This window comes from Eurosta solidaginis, chromosome 4 (genome assembly GCF_040869045.1).
Source record: "Eurosta solidaginis isolate ZX-2024a chromosome 4, ASM4086904v1, whole genome shotgun sequence".
Classification (NCBI taxonomy): domain Eukaryota; kingdom Metazoa; phylum Arthropoda; class Insecta; order Diptera; family Tephritidae; genus Eurosta; species Eurosta solidaginis.
In genome coordinates this window covers 174,814,862-174,834,008 of record NC_090322.1, presented here as the reverse complement: position 1 = coordinate 174,834,008, position 19,147 = coordinate 174,814,862, and the positions used below count along the sequence as shown (strand labels likewise).

The window sequence follows — 19,147 nt, the reverse complement described above, 5'->3', positions numbered from 1 at the left end:
AGGGGCGGATTCACCCCTAAAAGGTGTACGTGAGAAATATTGTTTTCAAAAGTTTCAGAAAATTATTTACACACAGAGTTTTGTTTCTCATAATCGGCAAAATGCTCTCTAATCGATATTACATCAAGTTGTTCCGCTTGTATCACATTGACATTGGGTAGTCACATCTGAGTGAAATTGTCAAAAATAACTGCATTACCCACACACTGCATTTTGTGCAAAGTGGGTATGAACACACATATGTACTTATATTTGACATAAAAAGGCATTCGGAGCAGGAATCTTTGGCGATTACTGAAAATTTTGATTATTGTAAAAAACTTATGGTTTATAGTCAAATTTCACAAAAATGTTAAAATATTAATTTACACTAATACCTTTGTGTAATTTGAATATAAACGAACGGAAGTTGTAGAGTAACCAACTCGCAACCAAGTTAGCGAGTATCGAGTGGCTAGAATTCTATTGGCGAGGAGATTTTAAAAGCTGTGAAACGAGGAATCTATTCAAATATAAACTCAAATATCTGTATGGAGATGCAACCAATTAGTGAGTACAAAATACACATGTTAGAAGTGTTCTCCCAAGGGTTGGGGTCTTCGCTTTTTCTAACTTTCTTTCTTACCCTTAATTAGAACGTGAACGCAAACGCTATCAAAAGGACACTGCACCAACAGATGATATAATAACATTGATAAATTTAGTACGTGAGAATCCAACGCTATACAATTATAAACTACAACCTAATCAGAGACGACGCATTGATGTATTGAATGGTTGGGCTGACATTGCGTCTCAATTGAGTAAGTAAACAGTACTGGTGGCGCCGCCAGAATTACATATATATGTATGCATTTTGATGTATAAGGCACTAAACTCATCTGCATGCTCCTTTCATTTCAAATTTCATTTTCTCTGTTTTAAATAAACATTTTTATATCTTTTAGAAGACAAATACACAGTTGAAGAGTGTCGCCGCAAGTGGAAAAACTTGCGAGATACATACCATCAATATCGGCTACGTAAACCAAAAATAGGTGATGGTCTATCGAAATGGCGATATGCAAAAGAGCTCGATTTCCTATCAAATGTATATCAGCCGAAATTAAAATCGCAACGTCATCAAAATTACATATTAGATACACAACGAACAACGTTGCATGACCTTGAAAGTGCACGTTTAAGAGACAGCGATCACGCCGACAATGATATGGTACATCATCATTCCTCAAGTCCAGGTATCACTTTGGTGAATGATGATGAAACTTTCATTCTTACAACATATGAAGAAAGCGTTACTGATGATGTTACCACTATTGATCATAGTGGTGAAGATGGTCCAAGTATATCAGCCGATATGGAATTGGCACATGATGACGATGATGATGTACAGGAAATTGTTAAAAATGAACATTGTTCCTCATTGGATGTATCTGGGACGGAGGTACATTACGAAGAGGTTTGCATGTATGAAGATGCTGGTAATGGACCTAGTGTCGATTGTGAACAAATAATTGGTAATGGCGGTGTTGTGCGGAGCTCATCGACAGATTCGAAACATTATTCGTAAGTATGCCATAAAGAATTTTCAAACGTTGACCTAGTTGACAAGAAAACGAAGCTATTTTTATACTTATTAAGTTTTTATTTTTTATCTTTCCTATAAACGGAATTGATTTATTAAATAAATATATGAAAGGCGCGATAACCTACGAAGAGATTTTAGGCCGAGCTTCTCTTCCAATTTGTGTCATGCTCCTTTTAGTTTTTCCTACAATTTGGCGGGACGGCACCTTCAAGGCAGATGATTTTTCACTGACAAGTTTTCGATGGCAGAAATACACTCTAAGTGCCTGCCAAATCACTACCGAGGGGCGACTCCGCTTAGATTGACTTTTTTCTAATTAACAATGTTTGATCTTGCTTTGCCCGGGAGCAACCGCAAGATCTTCGGTGTGGTTGGCGGAGGTAGCACCACAACACGGGGGCCGCTTGATTGATTTATTAGCACACCTTAAATCATTAGGCGATGCGGCTGCCGTAGTGTGATGGTAGACATTTAGAAACAAGTGTTTTTCTATGAGAAAAAGGGGCCTCGGCAGTAATTTGGGAAACACTCCAGTGTATTTTTGCTATGAAAAGTTTCTCAGTGGAAAACTCATCTGCCTTACAGATGCCTTTCGTTTTCAAAATCTTTTTTTTTTTTTAACTTTATTGAGAACAATTTTAATTCCAGAAATTCTTTTTCCGCTGCTGCAAAAGACATTTCAAATTTATATGATCACTAGATGATTTGGGTGCGTAAGTTTGGCAATTTTTAAATACTACCTTTACCCGGCGTACGTTGTAACGCCCGAGACCGAATGAATGTTGCGTTATTTTTTCTGTTTTGTTTGTTGATAATTTAGTTTATTGTTCTATAAATTGAATTGAGTTTTGTACGCATATTTGTGGAAATTTTCGTTTAAAATATTTTATTATTGTATCTTATTGTAATGCAAGTGGGTACACAATATTTTTTGTTTTTTTCGTTCGGTGCAAAAATAAACTAATTTTGTGGCGTTCCACCTCTAGAGCAAGCAACATATAGCTGGCTATGGGAAAATCATGGACACTCTAAATTTAAGCCTGCAACAGTAAGCTATTGTCTTTGTGCTTTGTTGATTGTAATCGCAAAAGCAAGGCGTACAGGAAACTGTATGAGCTTAAAATTGAATGAAAAATCTGCAGGAATCATTGGGATTCCTGGTATGAGCACATCTTCACCATTGCTTTTATCGCTGATGATTAAAGCCAAGTCTGGTCCCATTGCACAATTTTGGTGGGTTTAAATTCCGAAGAAGCATGATTGGTGAGCCGATTTTCAAAGTTAATATATGCGCAGGCATTCCAGGTGGTTCTAAAGAGTTTATAAATTCAATTTGGATAATTCACAATTTGATCTCCGTATGTAATTGTGTCGATCGATTTATATTTCATCACTTCACCAGGAATTTGGTTTTGAATGCAGTCATTGATTTTGTTAACAAGATCATTTTTGGGAGCTAAGGATTGCTCGTTCGCATAGCCAAAAAAACAATTTTTAATTTAAAATTCTTAATTCTGAAATATGAAAAACCTTCGTCCTTTGTAGGGAAGGTGCCACGCCCCTTTTTTCCCAATTCACATTTTAATGGAGGTGTTAGGACTTAACGTCATATAGCTCCTTACCAATTTTCATTATCCTACCATTACTACATCCAGAGATATGCAGTATGATATATTCCATTTTTATGGGTGGTGCCTCGCCCCCTTTTCCTAATTCCACATTTTGTTAGGGATTGACTTCATATAACTCCTTATTGAATTTCAATGTTCTGGCATGTATAATTTCAGAGTTATACAGTTCCATATCGTATATATCGAAGTTATTTTTAGCCTAAAACCTTCGTGTTGATCAAAGGAACATATAGGAAATACGTTTCCATAGGGAACACACAGACACACAGAATTTGATTTTTACATATATATATAAAATATAGATGGGTGGTGGTGGAATTGGTCTTATCCATTCCCATTTTGGTACACTTATTCGCCATAAGTCAGCCCGCTGACCTGAACCCCCAGCGCGTATACTACAATGAAACCATTGCCATACTCCGAGACAGTCAGGCCGCACTCAACGCAATTTCGGCGTTATAAAGTCAGCTTTGGTCCTTGTGTGCGTGGAAGAGCTGAGCCAATTAGGAGCACACAACACAGTACTGGGTCCCAGTCTACAGGGGAATTGAGGGTAATGAGCAGGCGAACAGCATGGCAGCAACTGCACAACCCATCGGGTCCTGTCAGTTGGCCCACCGGAAATTAGGGGGCATAGTAAAAGAAAAAATACAATACAAACAATAGACCAATGGTCGCAGTGCAATCCTCAATAAATTATTTATCCATCTATCTATTCCCATTGCACTTTATTGTCCATATTGTAAAGGAATGTCCTAATTTTCAAACCGGCCTCGTTAAAAATTCATAGGGCCTTATTTTGTAACTTGATTTGGAGAGAAATGATATTTGAAAGCTGACTACATAGATATGTTTTAGAGTTCGATATCCAGCAAACATTCGGAGCCAAAAAAGTGTAATAAGACACGTAAATCGAAGCGGTTACACTCATTATGGGATCATTTAAGAGCCCGTAATGAGTGTATTTCATGCCTTATGTGAGCCCAAATAGGAGTACAATCAGACTCCCATTATACGCATAAACAGCTCATAATTTGCTTTAGGTTTAGAATTGGCCTTATCAGGCGAATTTTGGACGCATTGCATTAAAAAAGGGAAACATATCCTTAATATTAAAGACAGGTTGTTTGTGGTTACAATACTTAACATGTTAGAATGCCGATCATTATGAAAATGATTAGAGACAAGCGACTATGCACGTTATGCCAATTTCACACAGAGGCTTGATGAAATAATTAGATGAAATAATTAGTCCAAGTTTTCTACATTAAAGCCCTAATTGAACTCAATCTTCCATACAAAATACAAATGCTTAATTATCTCATTATTGCTGTCTTGAATGCACAACCGAGTGAAAAATTCAATCGGTTTTGCTTGGTGCTTCGAATTTTATTGTCAATGTAACAAATGACAATCAAAAATAGAAAACCACGAAAAAAATTCAAAATTTAATTTTTGCTGCAAGAGATAATATGGCTTTTTCGAAAATAGGCACCTATTTGGTTAGGCATGCGTTGTGCATGCGTTTTATTTTGATTAAATTTATAGTTAAGAAGGAAACGGCTGCTTTCCATTTTAACTATTTTTTGTAAAAACGAAATATTTTTTTGGGGCTGCTGACAGATGTTCGCTTAATGAAGCAAAAGGCCCTGTATGAAAGGGGAAACTTAATTATTTCATTAAATAGAATTGTCATTCGATTAAGTTTCTGTGTGAAAACGCTATTGTACATAATGCTTTTATTCAAATTTTACATGAAACATTTTTTCTAAATAAATGTGAAAATTTGTTCCAAAATTGCTTGTTTGCGGAACACTGTTGTTGTTGTAGCGATAAGGTTACTCCCCGAAGGCTTTGGGGAGTGTTATCGATGTGATGGTCTTTGCCGGATACAGATCCGGTACGCTCCGGTAACACAGCACCATTAAGATGCTATCCCGACCATCTCGGGAAGGATTTATATGGCCACATTAAACCTTCAGGCCATCCCTCCCTCCCCACCACCAAGTTCCATGAGGAGCTTGGGGTCACCAGAACACTTGGCAAATAGCCCATAATTTTCATCACATCGACCATACAGGACTCATATATAAACTTTTTCAAATAAATTACATTAAGTATATGTTCTCTGTAATAACCAACTTTTACTAGTGCAGAAACTATGTTTTTGCGCTTGATTGTGACATAGTTTTGTGCTCCTAGCTAAATTGTTAATTTTGAAGTGTGGCGTAAAATTCTATCTGACGCTATCCTTAATTTTTTTGAGATATGGATGGATTTAGTTAGCTCTTGTGGAATATTCAAAAAAAAGCGTTTCGTAACAAAATGCAATAATTTCCTACAATTTTGAAATTAACAGAGTTTAATGAATGATAGACATACGTATGTATAAAACACGTGCTCCAATTTACTTTTACGAAGTCCCGAACTTCAGTTCAGAACCCCCTTCTGAGTAATCCATGGAACAACGGGCGAGAGCTTTCCGAAAAATCCCAAAACTTCCTTAATGGAGAATTCACAAGCAAAGCAAGGGCTGGAGTATTTTATTCATATAAGAGTACAGAAATTATAAAAATGGATAATTCAATGGCATTTAACTCTATTCTACAATTAGGAAATACTATTTACACAAAAATGTATTAAAAACAAAAAACTTCCAAATTAAAACACAAAAATGCCAAAAGCTTTTGATAAAAAAATAAATATATATGCGACCCGGTCTATGAAAAGGTGGCTTATGACTCAAAAAAGAAATTGCGAAAAACAACTGTAAACAGCCCAGCCACCTTTTCATAGACCGGATCACATATGATGAATTTCATATCAAAACCTATAAAAAGGCACATTTTGAACCCGACTCCCTCAGATTTTGATGAAATTTAGCATAGAGGTACAATTTACCTATACAAACACCACCTGGTTTTTAAAAATTGCATTTTTGAAAGATTGTTGGCTTGGTAAGGTGTCAAAGTTGTGAAAAATGACGGTAATAGGTACTTTTGAGCTGTTATCACTACGGAATGGCTCAACCGATTTCCAAGATATTGGTACCATTGGAAAGGTATTCTAATCGGCTATCGAAATCGTTATAATATACACGCGGTAGTTATGCCTATCGTAAGAGGCGACTAAAATACCAAATTGATTCAAGGGGTTGCGTAGCGCAACTCTCTCAATAGGTTGCCACCGCAATATATAGCTTCTCCAACCCAATTGTCAACCTCACGTATCCGCGGCGAATCCTGTTTCATTAACAGCCGCGGCTCTGGCGACTCCAAGTTCCTCATGGAGCTAGGGGGTGGGGAGGGCGGGATGGCCTAAAAGGTTTAATGTGGTTATTTAAATCGTTCCCGAGATTGTCGGGCTAGTACCTTAATGGTGCTTTGTTACCGGAACGTACCGGATCTATCAGCTCAGACCGTCACATATACATTTTTCAGACCAAACGAAGTAATTGCAAGCGTGTGTGTGTGTTCTTAAATAACTGCTATATTGTTGTTGCTGTGGGGGACTGCTATATTGTAATAAGTATGTTTAATTTGAAAATGTGTATCTATTTAATGTTGGGCATCAATTCTGATTTATGTACAAACGTGATATGAGGCACTTACTGCGTTTTGGTTTGGAAGTCGTCATGTGTAATATATTATATCTTTTTTTTTTTTATATATTTAGCACCTCACATCATCATCATACACACTCTACAGCTGACTCGTTTACTTATTCGATGAACGACTTTTGCATTGAATCTATACCACATTTACAAGCCGCTACCGGCACCGGCGGTGGCGAAAGTGGCTGTGGCAGTAGTAATAGCAGTGTAATTGGTGGTACTAAATTAAAGAATTTAGGAACTTCAACAATTGTTACAACTCCCGTTGTAGTTAGCAGTAGCTCAAATAATCAAAATTTAGCATCACAGCAACAACAACAACATAACATTACATCATCGATACTACAATTGCAATCGCCTAATTCAATAATGTACAATGGGCAAGCGCGCGAGGAATTGGATTTGTTTTTTGCTTTTCTTAAACAAAAAATGCAACGTTTCTCGAAAGAAGAAATAACACTAATGCAAGTAGAGTTTTTGAATTGTGTACAAAAACGTGAAGCTGAACGTAAATATAATGGAGTTGACGGTGGTGGAGATGCAGCAATACTATCATGAATCCAACCAATTTTTATATTTAAGATTTAAAAATGTTTGATGTAAACTATATACATAATATGCATAATTACAAAACAATTGTAACAAATTGTGTTTTTAGGTTGACAACAGTGAAATTCAAAAAACAAAAAATTTATGTATTTAAAGGAAACAACTTTGTTTAATTTATGTCCATGCTTTATTATCATAACAACAAATATTTAATACATACACTTTTTTGAGATAATAATACCTATACAAGTTAAAAATCTGTTCTAGAAGCCGCTGTCATCTTCACACAATGCAGCTAATAATTCCAAATTCAACGCCATTTCGAGTAATACTAAGACAAAATTTTGAGCTCACCTCTACTAAAGTGCAAAAAATATGTCTTACTCAAAAATATGTTAATTCAACCAAGAATCCATTTTGCCAATGACTGCTGGTTTTGAACTAAGTAGGCAACTGAGAAGTAATGTATTGCCTCGATGAACTAACAATATCACAGCTGAGTACTACAGCACATCTAAGGTTAAAGTCGAATAGAAGTTAATAGTGGTTATGTGAACGTGAATATGATTGAGAGGTTTCCCCCCTTTTGAAGAAAGAGAAAGAAATCATGTTTAGAAATAAAATTGTATTTAATTTAGCCAATCTGCTAAGCTCCCACGTAGGATACTTAGCCAATATCCACTAACATTAGTAAATAATAAAAAACTTGGTTCTTGTCACACTACTCTGTATTCATAAAATTGAACTTAAAAACTAAAAATTTGTATTTTAGTAAATAACAGCAAAAACAAATAATATATTGGTCATATGCATTAAACTAGTAAACACTTATTTCAAAGCAATAACTTGAAATTTCAATATGACTTTTAAGTGACTATCATCAAAACAATTCTTAACTATTTTTATGCGTATTACACATTATCTAACAAAATTTGAGAAAAAAACAATGAATATTTCGTTGTTGTTCCTTTGATGCCAGACGCTGAATTGAAAATAATTACAATACTTCTTGTTCTTTATGTTCAATTGAGGTCATCTATTTCGATTGTCAATTCTACATTTTGAGAATCCATTGCAGAGTTTGTCATTGGTTCCAATTCTATTTCTGAACAAACACACTCCGCAACAATGATGCTAGTTATAAAGATGAAAAACAATACGTTTTAGGGAACAAAGTTTACACTATTTAAAATAATTCTTATAAGCTAATCAATAACAATGAATAAACAAAAAATACGGTAAAGTACGTCACTTCGCTAACACCTCAGCCAACATAGTTTGTTATAGAAATAACGAATTCCTTCACGGAACTGATATTACATTTACATTGCGCCATAAACTCGAGTTTATGGGCCGATTTTGCATTTACCAGTACTGTTAATTTTTCGGCGACTATACATTCCCCAAGGGTATAAATATTGAAGGGAGTTTCACTTATGTTGTATACCGGCAGTTTTTATTTTTAATACAAGTTAATAGCCTTGAATATTGTAAATTATTAGATTTGTTGAGCTAAAAGGCTTCACAGATGAATAAAACTTATTTTTTGTTTATATTCATTTTAAATTTATTTGGTCGATATTTCGACTTCAATCTGAAGTCATCATCAGGGACATATGGATATGTATTCGACTCGGCAGTTTTGTAAACATTATAACCAACTTTGCCCCACTGCACAGTGTTTCGTGTAGAACAAGCTAGCTGGACAAAAACAAAGTTCTTATTCCAAGAAAAGTGTAATGAGAAATGAAAGAAAACAAACAAAATAACGGGATTTTTGCTTTTTTTTTTGATATTTCTGCTCATATATATTGAGTAATTGAAGTAAGAAGAAATTCTTGTTGAATATTAAGCTTCATATTTCTTTTAAGTGAACATTTTTATATAATTTTTTTGATGGATTCTAAGCTCGAAGGTAAGTAAAATTTTTTAATAGTAATTCTTTCACAATTAGAGTATTTTCAATATATTTAACATTCCGTTATTAAGAAGAAAAGGTATTTTTTCTCTATATTTTTAAATTTAAGGACAAAAAAGTTACATACATCCGCGGACATCCAGGCTAAATTTTACATATTTCATAGCCGCAAGTATTCTCTAATAGTCGAAAGAAAAAACCATTGCGAATTCTTTGCACATCTATTTTTAATTTTTTTTGTAGATTTTGTTATCTCTACATATAAAATAGGATGTATGTACGTACCAGCTCCGACGAGATATTTGAACCTTTAAAGCTGATCTACAAACGGCAAAACCAATTCCCAGGTATAGGGAACAAACACGTAGCCATAAAACACACAAAAATAAACGCGCAAGGTCAACAAGAGCACACCAAAAGCAAAAAGGCGAAGATCACTGACTTCAACCTGCCACAACCTACCGCACCAGTCACCAAGGCATCAAAACGTACATACAAAGCAATCCTAATGCAGGTATAACCACACTGGAACGCTACAGAAAACAACCCCATTTGTTAGCATCTACGCCAATACCTGAATGTAATATAAATACTGCACAACTGATAACAAATCAGAACGATCAACGACACTTAAGATGGCAGCACAACAATCATGAACTATTCACCCTGTCGGAAAATCAACAACACAAAGCAGTTTAGTTATACCCGTACCAAGAACGGAGTTTTTTGACATTTGGGTTCAACATTCGAAGGAAACCAGATATAAAGAATTGTTGAGTTTTGTTGTACTTAAGTACGATTTAAGCGAAGCAGCCGAGTATTCGATAAAAAGTTTAAGCTTACAAATATCGGCATATTCGTCGAAGCTGGATCAAAAGTGGAACACTTCTGGAAGACATAAGGAGCGATTTTTGAATAAAAACTCGGAGTGACTTTCGGGTCCAGACTTCACATTTACAATAACGGTGGATTCAAAGTTGCTATCAGACAGCCAACCACTTCTTCAGGTAACCTCGGCCCCGGAAGACGAAAGAAGGACTTTGTTAACTGCAGTGAAAAAACCAAACGGCGTAGAGTGGTGAATTACTTTATGCGTCAGAAGTATCAACGCGTATGCCCGGCACCAGAAATGTTGCTAACATTATAAAAAAATCACAGGAAACCACTCAAATGTCCGGAAAAAAGATGACATGTGAGCCAGATGCAATATGCTTGAGCAATGTAGAAGCTTTGACATACTACGTAGAAAGCAAGTCGACGACTCATAGGTACAAAACGACTCGGAAGTGGAGCATCAAGCCAGGCCATAAAGTTTATCCATCATTTTATAATCTAAGAAAAGCTAAGGCAGAATGCTATCCAAATGAAATTAATTTGGGTGAAACACGTGCGGAAATTAAAGTCCAGTCCGTATTAGATAAAACTGTTGAGCGTTTAGTTTTAGCAAATCAAGAAGTTTTTGTTAGTTTATTACCTACAAACTTGACGTATACTTTAATCAGCAAGTGGGGTTGCGATGGAAGCTCTGACCATAGTACATATAATCAAAAGTTTACATGCAGTTCTGACACTGATGAGTTTTTGTTTATATTTTCTTTCGTTCCTATTAATTACAGGATGAAAAAGGTAACATTGTTTGGCAGAATCCTCGACCTTCTTCTACCATGTATTGTCGTCCAATTAAATTTATTTTTTCTAAACAAACAAAAGATAACCTATCCTAAAACTTTTTGTTGGATCAGGTTTTATTTAATTTAAATCTATTGTCTTTTCTACTTTGTATGATACTTTACTTTTAAGTTTTTGTAATAAGTAATTTTCACATAATTAATTTCAATATTTACATTGTTATTATTATTATTGTAATTCACTTTTACATTCCTGACTGGTACTATAAAATAATTTTGTAAAAATTGCAGTGCCAGGATAAATACTCAAATAAATACAAAACATGTATGGACATATGTACAGTCACTCACATAAATAAGTAGACACCCCTTTTTGGACAATTCTTACAATTTTCGCTTTCGCAAATTTATTTTAACTAATTTCCCCTAAGAAAATTTGTCACGATCTATAACAAAAACTAAATTATATTTAAAAAATGTTTGAAAAATTCGACGAATTTTTATATTTTAACTTATTTTCCATAAGAAAATTTGTCACGATCTATAACAAAAACTAAATTATATTTAAAAAATGTTTGAAGAATTCGACGAATTTTCATAAAAAATTTTAAGTTTTTCCGAATTTTTAGAATTTTTTAGAGTATTGAGATTTGTAGTCCATTCAATTTAAGTACAATAAAGTAATATTCTTGACTCCTTTAAATTTTTTGGATCTAGGTCACTTATTCACATGAGTTAAAAAAAAAAAATAAATGTAAGGCGCGATAACCTCCGAAGAGATCTAAGGCCGAGCTTCTCTTCCAATTTGCGTCGTGCTCCTCTTGATTTTTCCCTACAAATTGGCCGGACGGGACCTACATGTTTTATGCCGACTCCGAACGGCATCTGCAAGGCAGATGAGTTTTCACTGAGAGCTTTTCATGGCAGAAATACAATCGGAGCGCTTGCCAGACACTGCCGAGGGGCGACCCCGCTTAGAAAAATTTTCTTCCAATTGAAAAATCTTATTTCTAAAATTTTGATGTTGGTTTGCCCGGGAGTTGAACCCAGGGCATACGGTGTGATAGGCGGAGCACGCTACCATCACACCACGGTGGCCGCCATGTTACTGTATATGAAATGCAAATGTATGCATATGAAGTAAAATTTTGGAAATAAAAAAAAGAACATATGGCTGAAAAAAATGACGTAGTTGTAATAAATGACTGCATATGAAACGGAAAATCTCATAAAATAATTTTGTCCAGCTAGCTTGTTCTACACGAAACACTGTGCACTGGTAAAAAAAAAATGTGTGCGAGTTTTTTCGAAAATTTCACAAAAAAACATGTTTGGACTTAAATTTCTTATATTTACTTTTTATTTTTTTTTTCATTTATTTAAAAAATATTCCTACAGAAAGAATTGAATAAATCCTTCTATAGGTAAAAAAAATTACGATGAAAGAATTAGTTTGTTCTATAAAAATTGTCAAATTTGATATTTGGGTAAGTATTATTTTGAAACCTACGTGGAAAAGCGCAGAAAACGTTACCGTGCACTTACAGCATGAAAAAATGTAAAAGAAATAAATCTTAAATAGGTATAGGACAGTTTAGGTTTTGGGGCATTTGTGTACCGATAAATTCGCATTTTGGGATATATACACAAATTGGCACAAGTCGATGAACCGATTAATCCATGTAGCGTCTGAATCGTTTGTGATGGAATCTTGAATCAAATTGTGGATCAATCTACATTGCAATTACAAAGCAAACATACACGAAAAAGTTAGTAGTCATCATTGATCGATCAACCGATAAATCGCACGTTGAAATTTCACCATTAATGATAGAGTCGAAAGTGGAAAAAATATAGATTATTACTATTCTAAAATATATATTTTTTAAGAACGTGCTATTGGGTATAATATATCAACTTACGTGCACACTGTTTAACCGCAGGGTGTAAATACCTTATTTCAGACAGCGCCACATAATATTGTAGCATACATTTAGGGGTCTATATTCTGAGCATATATTCTAATATACTGCGCATTAATTACAGTGTTAAGGTAGCTTTTTGCTTTCCTAATTAATTTTCGCATACATACATTAGAGGTTACATGTGTGAATAGGTGCTCAGAATATAAAGACCGACGACAACGGAAGTAAATGATTTAAACATATCCTCCAAATGTTTGAACGCACACATTGCAACGCAAGCATTCGGAGGAAATGCCAAATTTTAAATAGCGCCACATGATTTTATAGCATACATTTGAGAGCAATGTAAAAATCATCTACTTCCTTCCTATGCCGTCGATCTTCATATTCTGAGCACCTATTCAAATGCGCCACATGTTAATAATGTTTGCATGCGTTAAGAGGCATTGTGCCTTTAAATGAAGATCTCTTCCACTTCTGAGCACCTGTTCAAAAAACCTCATGTTAAAAGTTGAAAGCAATTATTACAAAAAGCGAAAAAGTGCGTGCGACATTTTTTGCCTATTTGATTAACATTGTCCCGCATTGCCACGTGGCGTAGCACTATGTGCGACTTGCTCCATAGGAATGCCTGCCTTGTAGTGTAGTGCCCTTCAGTGTGTTTCTAGCTTAAGAAGCGTTGGGGCTCTCCAAGGATATTACTTTTAACTTATGTGAATTCTAACTAAAAATCAGTTAGAAGTCAGCTCTTTTTCGAATTAATGTCAAACAACTGAAAGCAGGTTCTGATTACGAAAACAGCGAAAGAACCCAGCGAAGGGAGGAATCTTTGCACATAAAAAGCTTTAGAAGAAAAAGAAGGGCTCAAACATGCTGAGAACCATGAACTCTCGAAATATAAAACAAAGGACACCTGCGTACTTATTTCCAGGTTTGAAGGATTGCTAACAACAGCCAGATATTATGAGAATAAATTGATAGGTTATGCTATGGCAGTCGTTCTCGTTCCTTACGCAGGAAGGGAGTAGGAAGACTTTGAATATTCATTTTGACAGAAAACACCTAAAATATTTAAATACTCAGGCTAAAATTTTAGTGGAGATGAATGAATCTGTTTGCAAAATGCTTTACTCAGTTTTTATGCTGTTGTTATTGTTTAAGTTTATTTATTTCATGCGGGATTATAAACCTCAGTCCGGAATGTATTTTATACTATATACTCGACTTTTTAAGTAAAAGGTGGTTTTGCTCAGAAGCTCAAGTCTGAGAAAATGCTAGATTTTTTTGCGTAAGACCCATTGTACGCACGGTAAAAAGAAATACAACATTTTGGAATAACGTTGCATACTTTTAGGCGCAAAGTGTAACAAATTGTTTCCGGTGTCGCTTGTCGTTCGTTTCTGGGTACCTGGTAAAATATTCAGTATTTCACTAAAAGGGTACCCGAAATTTCAATTCATTGATGATGATGACGTCTGCAATTCATTGGCAGACAAAGTCCATCTTATATTGCTGATTCTATAGGAATGGTTAGACAAAGCATGAATCAATTTGCTCTTCAAGAGCATTGAATATTCCGGTGCGCTTCATACTGCCTTATGATGATTTGCAATGACGTTCAGATCACTTGCTTTACCAGGTCTTGACTTTTTATAGTTTTCGGAAATCGCGTATCTACTTCAAGAAGCTTTAGGCTCCTGTAGCCTGAACTATGTCTAATACTATATTTTTATTTTCAAGGGCGAAACCATATTATTCCGTGCCTTATTTAATAAATTCTACTCTTCCATGCTTCGCCCTCTCCAACAACAATGGTATCTGGGAAAAAATTTCAATTACCAAATTTTGGGTATGTATGTACGCAGTTGTTTCCCGATCGTGAACCCAGGATCTTCGGTGTGGGAAGCGGAGCAAGCTACCATCACACCACGGCAGCCGCCCATCACATACTTTGCGTCTTATGCATAAAAAGTTATCATTTTATTGGACTAGAACTTTAAAGTAAAAGGTGGTTTTTGCCACGCAAACGAAATAAAAACTTTTCCTCAGAAGGTCGAGTCTGAGAAATTGCTTGATCTTTATGCGTAAGGCCCATTGTACGCACGGTAAAAAGAATTACAACATTTTGGAATAACATAGCATACTTTTAGGTGCAAAGTGTAACAAATTGTTTCCGCTGTCGCTTGTCGTTCGTTTCTGGGTATCTGGTAAAATGTTCAATTTCACTGGCAGACAGACGACAACGTGCAACGTGAATGGTGAGACAAGCCATGAATCAATTTGATCTTCAACAACATGGCAATTTTCCGGTGTGCTTCATGATGCGTTATGATGATTTGCACTGACGCTCAGATCATCCGATTTACCAGGTGCTGACATCTTTTTATGAAGGGTTTGAAGCCGCGGGTCTACGTCAAGAAGCCTTGGCCTCTTTTAGCCGTTTAAGTGATCATACTCCAGACAATTTTTATTAAGAGCCTGAGCTACGTCAAATACCATACTAAATTTCGAGGGCACATCATCTTAATTTAATTTAATTTAATTTATTTGGATTAAAGTCGACACAGACACAATGCGGTCGACTACTAAGATATATAAAACATAAAATTAATGTTATAATTAAAAATATTTAAATTCAACCATACATAGGAAAGAAAGTACAAAATATCAGGCCAGACGTGACAGTATTAAATTATGCAACTCGGAAAATGAACATTCAAAACTGATGCAGTTATACAAGTTGTTGTAGTGCGAACACCAACTTCGCAGTGGATTATTTTTGGCAAAATTTTGCCGGCAAAGTGGTAAATAAAAAGGCACAAAGTGCCTGGACGTTCTACCAGGAACAGCAAAATTTAGTCGACTAACAAGATCAGATGAGTCGATCTCGCCCATAATGAGCTTGTGAATGAACATTACCCCGAGTAAAGTTCTTCGATTTTCTAAAGTTGGCAGATTTATAAGGAGAAGCCTATTTCTATATGGTGGCAAATGCACACTAGAATCCCAGTTAAGACCACGTAGTGCAAATATAATGAATTGCTTCTGTACTGACTCAATACGCTTTATAAAGTTTTGATACCCTGGGCACCAGACACACGAACAATACTCTAAGATTGGTCGTACCAACGATGTGTAGAGGGTCTTAGTCAGATACGGATCATTAAACTCCTTAGCCCATCGCTTCACAAAACCGAGTATACCCGTTGCTTTGCTTACCATTGATGAGATATGCGTATTAAAAGTCAGTTTAGGATCAAAAAGAACGCCTAGATCACTTACGACAGATATACGCTCCAAAGGCGTGCTGTTTAACGTATACGATGTCAAACTTGGCTTCACTCGGTGAAATGTCATTAGTTTACACTTCGAGCAATTCAAAACTAGTAAGTTTGCAGTACACCAACATTGAAATGAGTCCAAGTCTGCCTGAAGAAACTCCACACGGGAAGACTCCGAAGGCAAGTATGAGTAACAAAGTTTAACATCATCTGCATACATAAGAGTTCGGGAATGTATGATAGTTTGTGGTAAGTCATTTATAAACAAGGTAAAAAGTAACGGACCCAAATGACTACCCTGAGGCACACCAGACGTTACATCAAACAACCTAGAAAAGCTGTTTTTAAACAAAACTTGTTGAGTCCGATTCGCGAGATAGCTTTCGAGCCATGCAAGCAAATGCTTTGGAAATCCAAGTAAATCAAGTTTGTAAACTAAAAGCTCATGATTGACAGAGTCAAACGCTTTACTGAAGTCGGTATAGATCACATCCGTTTGCCTATTGTTTAAAAATCCATCCATTACAAAAGAAGTAAACTCTAGCAAGTTGGTAGTAGTTGATCTACGCGGCACAAACCCATGCTGGCAGGGCGATAATATGGAGCTACACATGTGTTGAAGTTGACATGTAATTATTCGCTCAAATGTTTTGGGAATAGCTGAAAGCTTAGCTATACCTCTATAGTTCTCGATACTAGACCTACTACCTTTTTTGTGTAAAGGTATAATAAATGATTTCTTCCAAATCAATGGAAAAGTGGCAGATTCCACAGATAATTGGAATAATTTATGTATCGGCTCAGATAAGTTAACTGCACAGTATTTGAGTACACAACTAGGAACACCATCTGGACCTGGAGAAAAAATCGGTTTCAAACCGAGAAGGCTCTGAAGAACAGTATTCTTATCAATTACTGGATTAGGAATGCAATTAAAACTTTCCAAGTTGTAGGAGTGTTGACCGGGTTGAAAACGTTTAGATGAGTAGGTCGACCTGAAGAATTCTGCAAATAATTCCGCAATATCATCATCAGAACTAGCATTCTGCAACCAAAAGAAAAAGTAGCTGGAAAACCAGATGTTTTCCTCTTGGAATTAACAAAACTGTAAAGGTGCCTAATTTGATTATCACCAATATCCTCTAACTGAAGTCCAACAAACAATTTCAACAGAGTTTAAGCAATGAGACATTGGTGTTATGGGTAATGGTTCTATAATAATAAAAGATGGTTGGTGGAGCCATTAATATAAATGAAGTACATTACGTATGTCATTGTTGATTCTGACCAATAATCATCTCGAAGTTTGAGTTTCCCCTTTGCTAAAAATTCGGTAGTGAGCTCTAAGAAGAGAGACTGCCTGTCACAACTCGCCATAAGAATTTATCGATCGCGCATGGATAAGGCTGAGGGTCTTTTCGTTCTCTTTAATTTTAATAGGATGAGTTCTTGGATGCCGAACTTCTTCATAGTGTTTGCGGACATGTCTCCTTATTCACCTGCGAGACGAGGCTGAATCAATCATTTCCCTGTTTTGAAGACCAGGTTTCCGGTGACTTAATAGTTTTATTTGATTCATTTCCTAATTTTTATCGCCAATTTACCAAAGTTTAGTAGAAAGTTGGAGACAAACACAAAAAATAAATGCAATGATATAAAAAGGTATCAAAAAATGCAGGAAAAGTAGGTCGGCATATTACAGTAACAAACAAATAAAGAAAAAATCCAATTATATGAAAGCAAAATCAAATTATATTCAACTATTGCATTAGGATATATCTGTAATCACAAGTCATAACAGCTTAAGTCGAAATCACTCTATCGAAAAGTTGTATAAAACTCTTCAAATCTTGAATATAAAAGTTTATATATCCAAATATCATTCAAAATCAATAGTCCTATTATGAACCGTTATATATATTTAAAATCTATAATCGCTAGTGTTTATTTAGTAGGTATAAAATGCTATCAAAATTAAATTTTGCGAATTATTCTATCTAGACTTAGGCGATTATGACTTGTGTATAATGCGTGCAACGGAGTTGCTTCCGCTGAACGTTTTTAATATGTAGCATACATTTAGGAGCATTTTATAATGCAATGCTTCCGCTGCCGCTTGTGTTTAATTTCTGCGCTCCTAGTAGAATATGCAAACAAGGTTTGTAAATTTTCCGACATTTTAAAACTTCAAAGAAAGTAAAATTTTGGTATGTGAGGCTTCTTGTTACTATCGGAAGGATTAAACAAAATATTTTTCACGTTCTGGATCCTTCGAATTTTCGGTTAAGAAAGCATTCATTTGGCACACAAACTATTAATCTCTTTGACGATGTCAGAAAGAAGCTTTACAGCTTTGTATGAACTGATAGAGTTTGGAGCTCTGCTCTACGCCTTTAATACAATATAGCTGAATTCAAGCTAAATAAAGACTAGGCGGGGGTAATTTAGATGATAAATTTTCAAGTAAAATTATAACCACGCACATAGCCTTTATCTAAGAGCCTTCAAAAAATATTTCGACAGGTGTAAGCGTCTTTGAAATCGGCTTACGATAATCCTAGGGGGCATAACACGTATTTTACACCTTGCAGGGACTATTTTTATACGGAATATGCGTTTTCATATCACGACTCAATTTTGATGGATAAACTGTTAGCCAGCCTATGACAGTATTTAGATCGAAGTTATGCGAGTGTCGCAGGTCTCCCTGGGTAGATTGGATTATTCTACTGCGATAGACTTTGATTATAGGCCAATGTTCACACAAACGCACGCTATGTCTGTTTTATGTGCGCCGTATTGCACGCTCTGTTCACGAAGGTGCCCCTTATCCGTGTGGAAAGAAACTGCGCCTTTGAAATAAGTAGAAGAAGCTGGGTCTAAATCTTCTGGCCCATGATCTCTCGAAATAGAGAACAAAACCAGGTTTGAAGGATTGATTACAACTGCCGGGGATTGTGAGAAGATTAATAGGTACCGCTAAAGGAATGCCTCTCGTCCAATACCCAAGGGGC

General features: G+C 35.6%; 2 protein-coding genes across 3 annotated transcripts in view; one reads left to right on the top strand and one right to left on the bottom strand.

Annotated features, from left to right (window-relative positions):
• The first annotated feature begins 235 nt into the window (after window positions 1-235).
• Window positions 236-9,377, top strand: LOC137250666 (uncharacterized). The gene is made up of 4 exons (XM_067783865.1): window positions 236-549; window positions 636-803; window positions 948-1,566; window positions 6,895-9,377. Exons 1-4 carry the CDS (start codon window positions 531-533, stop codon window positions 7,388-7,390), a joined length of 1,302 nt encoding a protein of 433 aa, XP_067639966.1. The 5' UTR covers window positions 236-530; the 3' UTR covers window positions 7,391-9,377.
• Window positions 7,987-19,147, bottom strand: part of Pdp (pyruvate dehydrogenase [acetyl-transferring]-phosphatase 1-like protein, mitochondrial) — an 85,361-nt gene continuing 74,200 nt past the window's right edge. For both annotated transcript variants that reach the window (XM_067783863.1, XM_067783864.1), the window contains one exon: window positions 7,987-8,515. In XM_067783863.1, coding sequence (XP_067639964.1) covers window positions 8,404-8,515 — 112 coding nt within the window. In that variant the 3' untranslated portion in view covers window positions 7,987-8,403. The remainder of the gene's footprint in view (window positions 8,516-19,147) is intronic.

Coding starts and splice junctions, on each gene's coding strand:
- LOC137250666 (XM_067783865.1), top strand. Junction 804..947: donor TGACATTGCGTCTCAATTGA/GTAAGTAAACAG, acceptor TATATCTTTTAG/AAGACAAATACACAGTTGAA. Junction 1,567..6,894: donor ACAGATTCGAAACATTATTC/GTAAGTATGCCA, acceptor TTATATATTTAG/CACCTCACATCATCATCATA.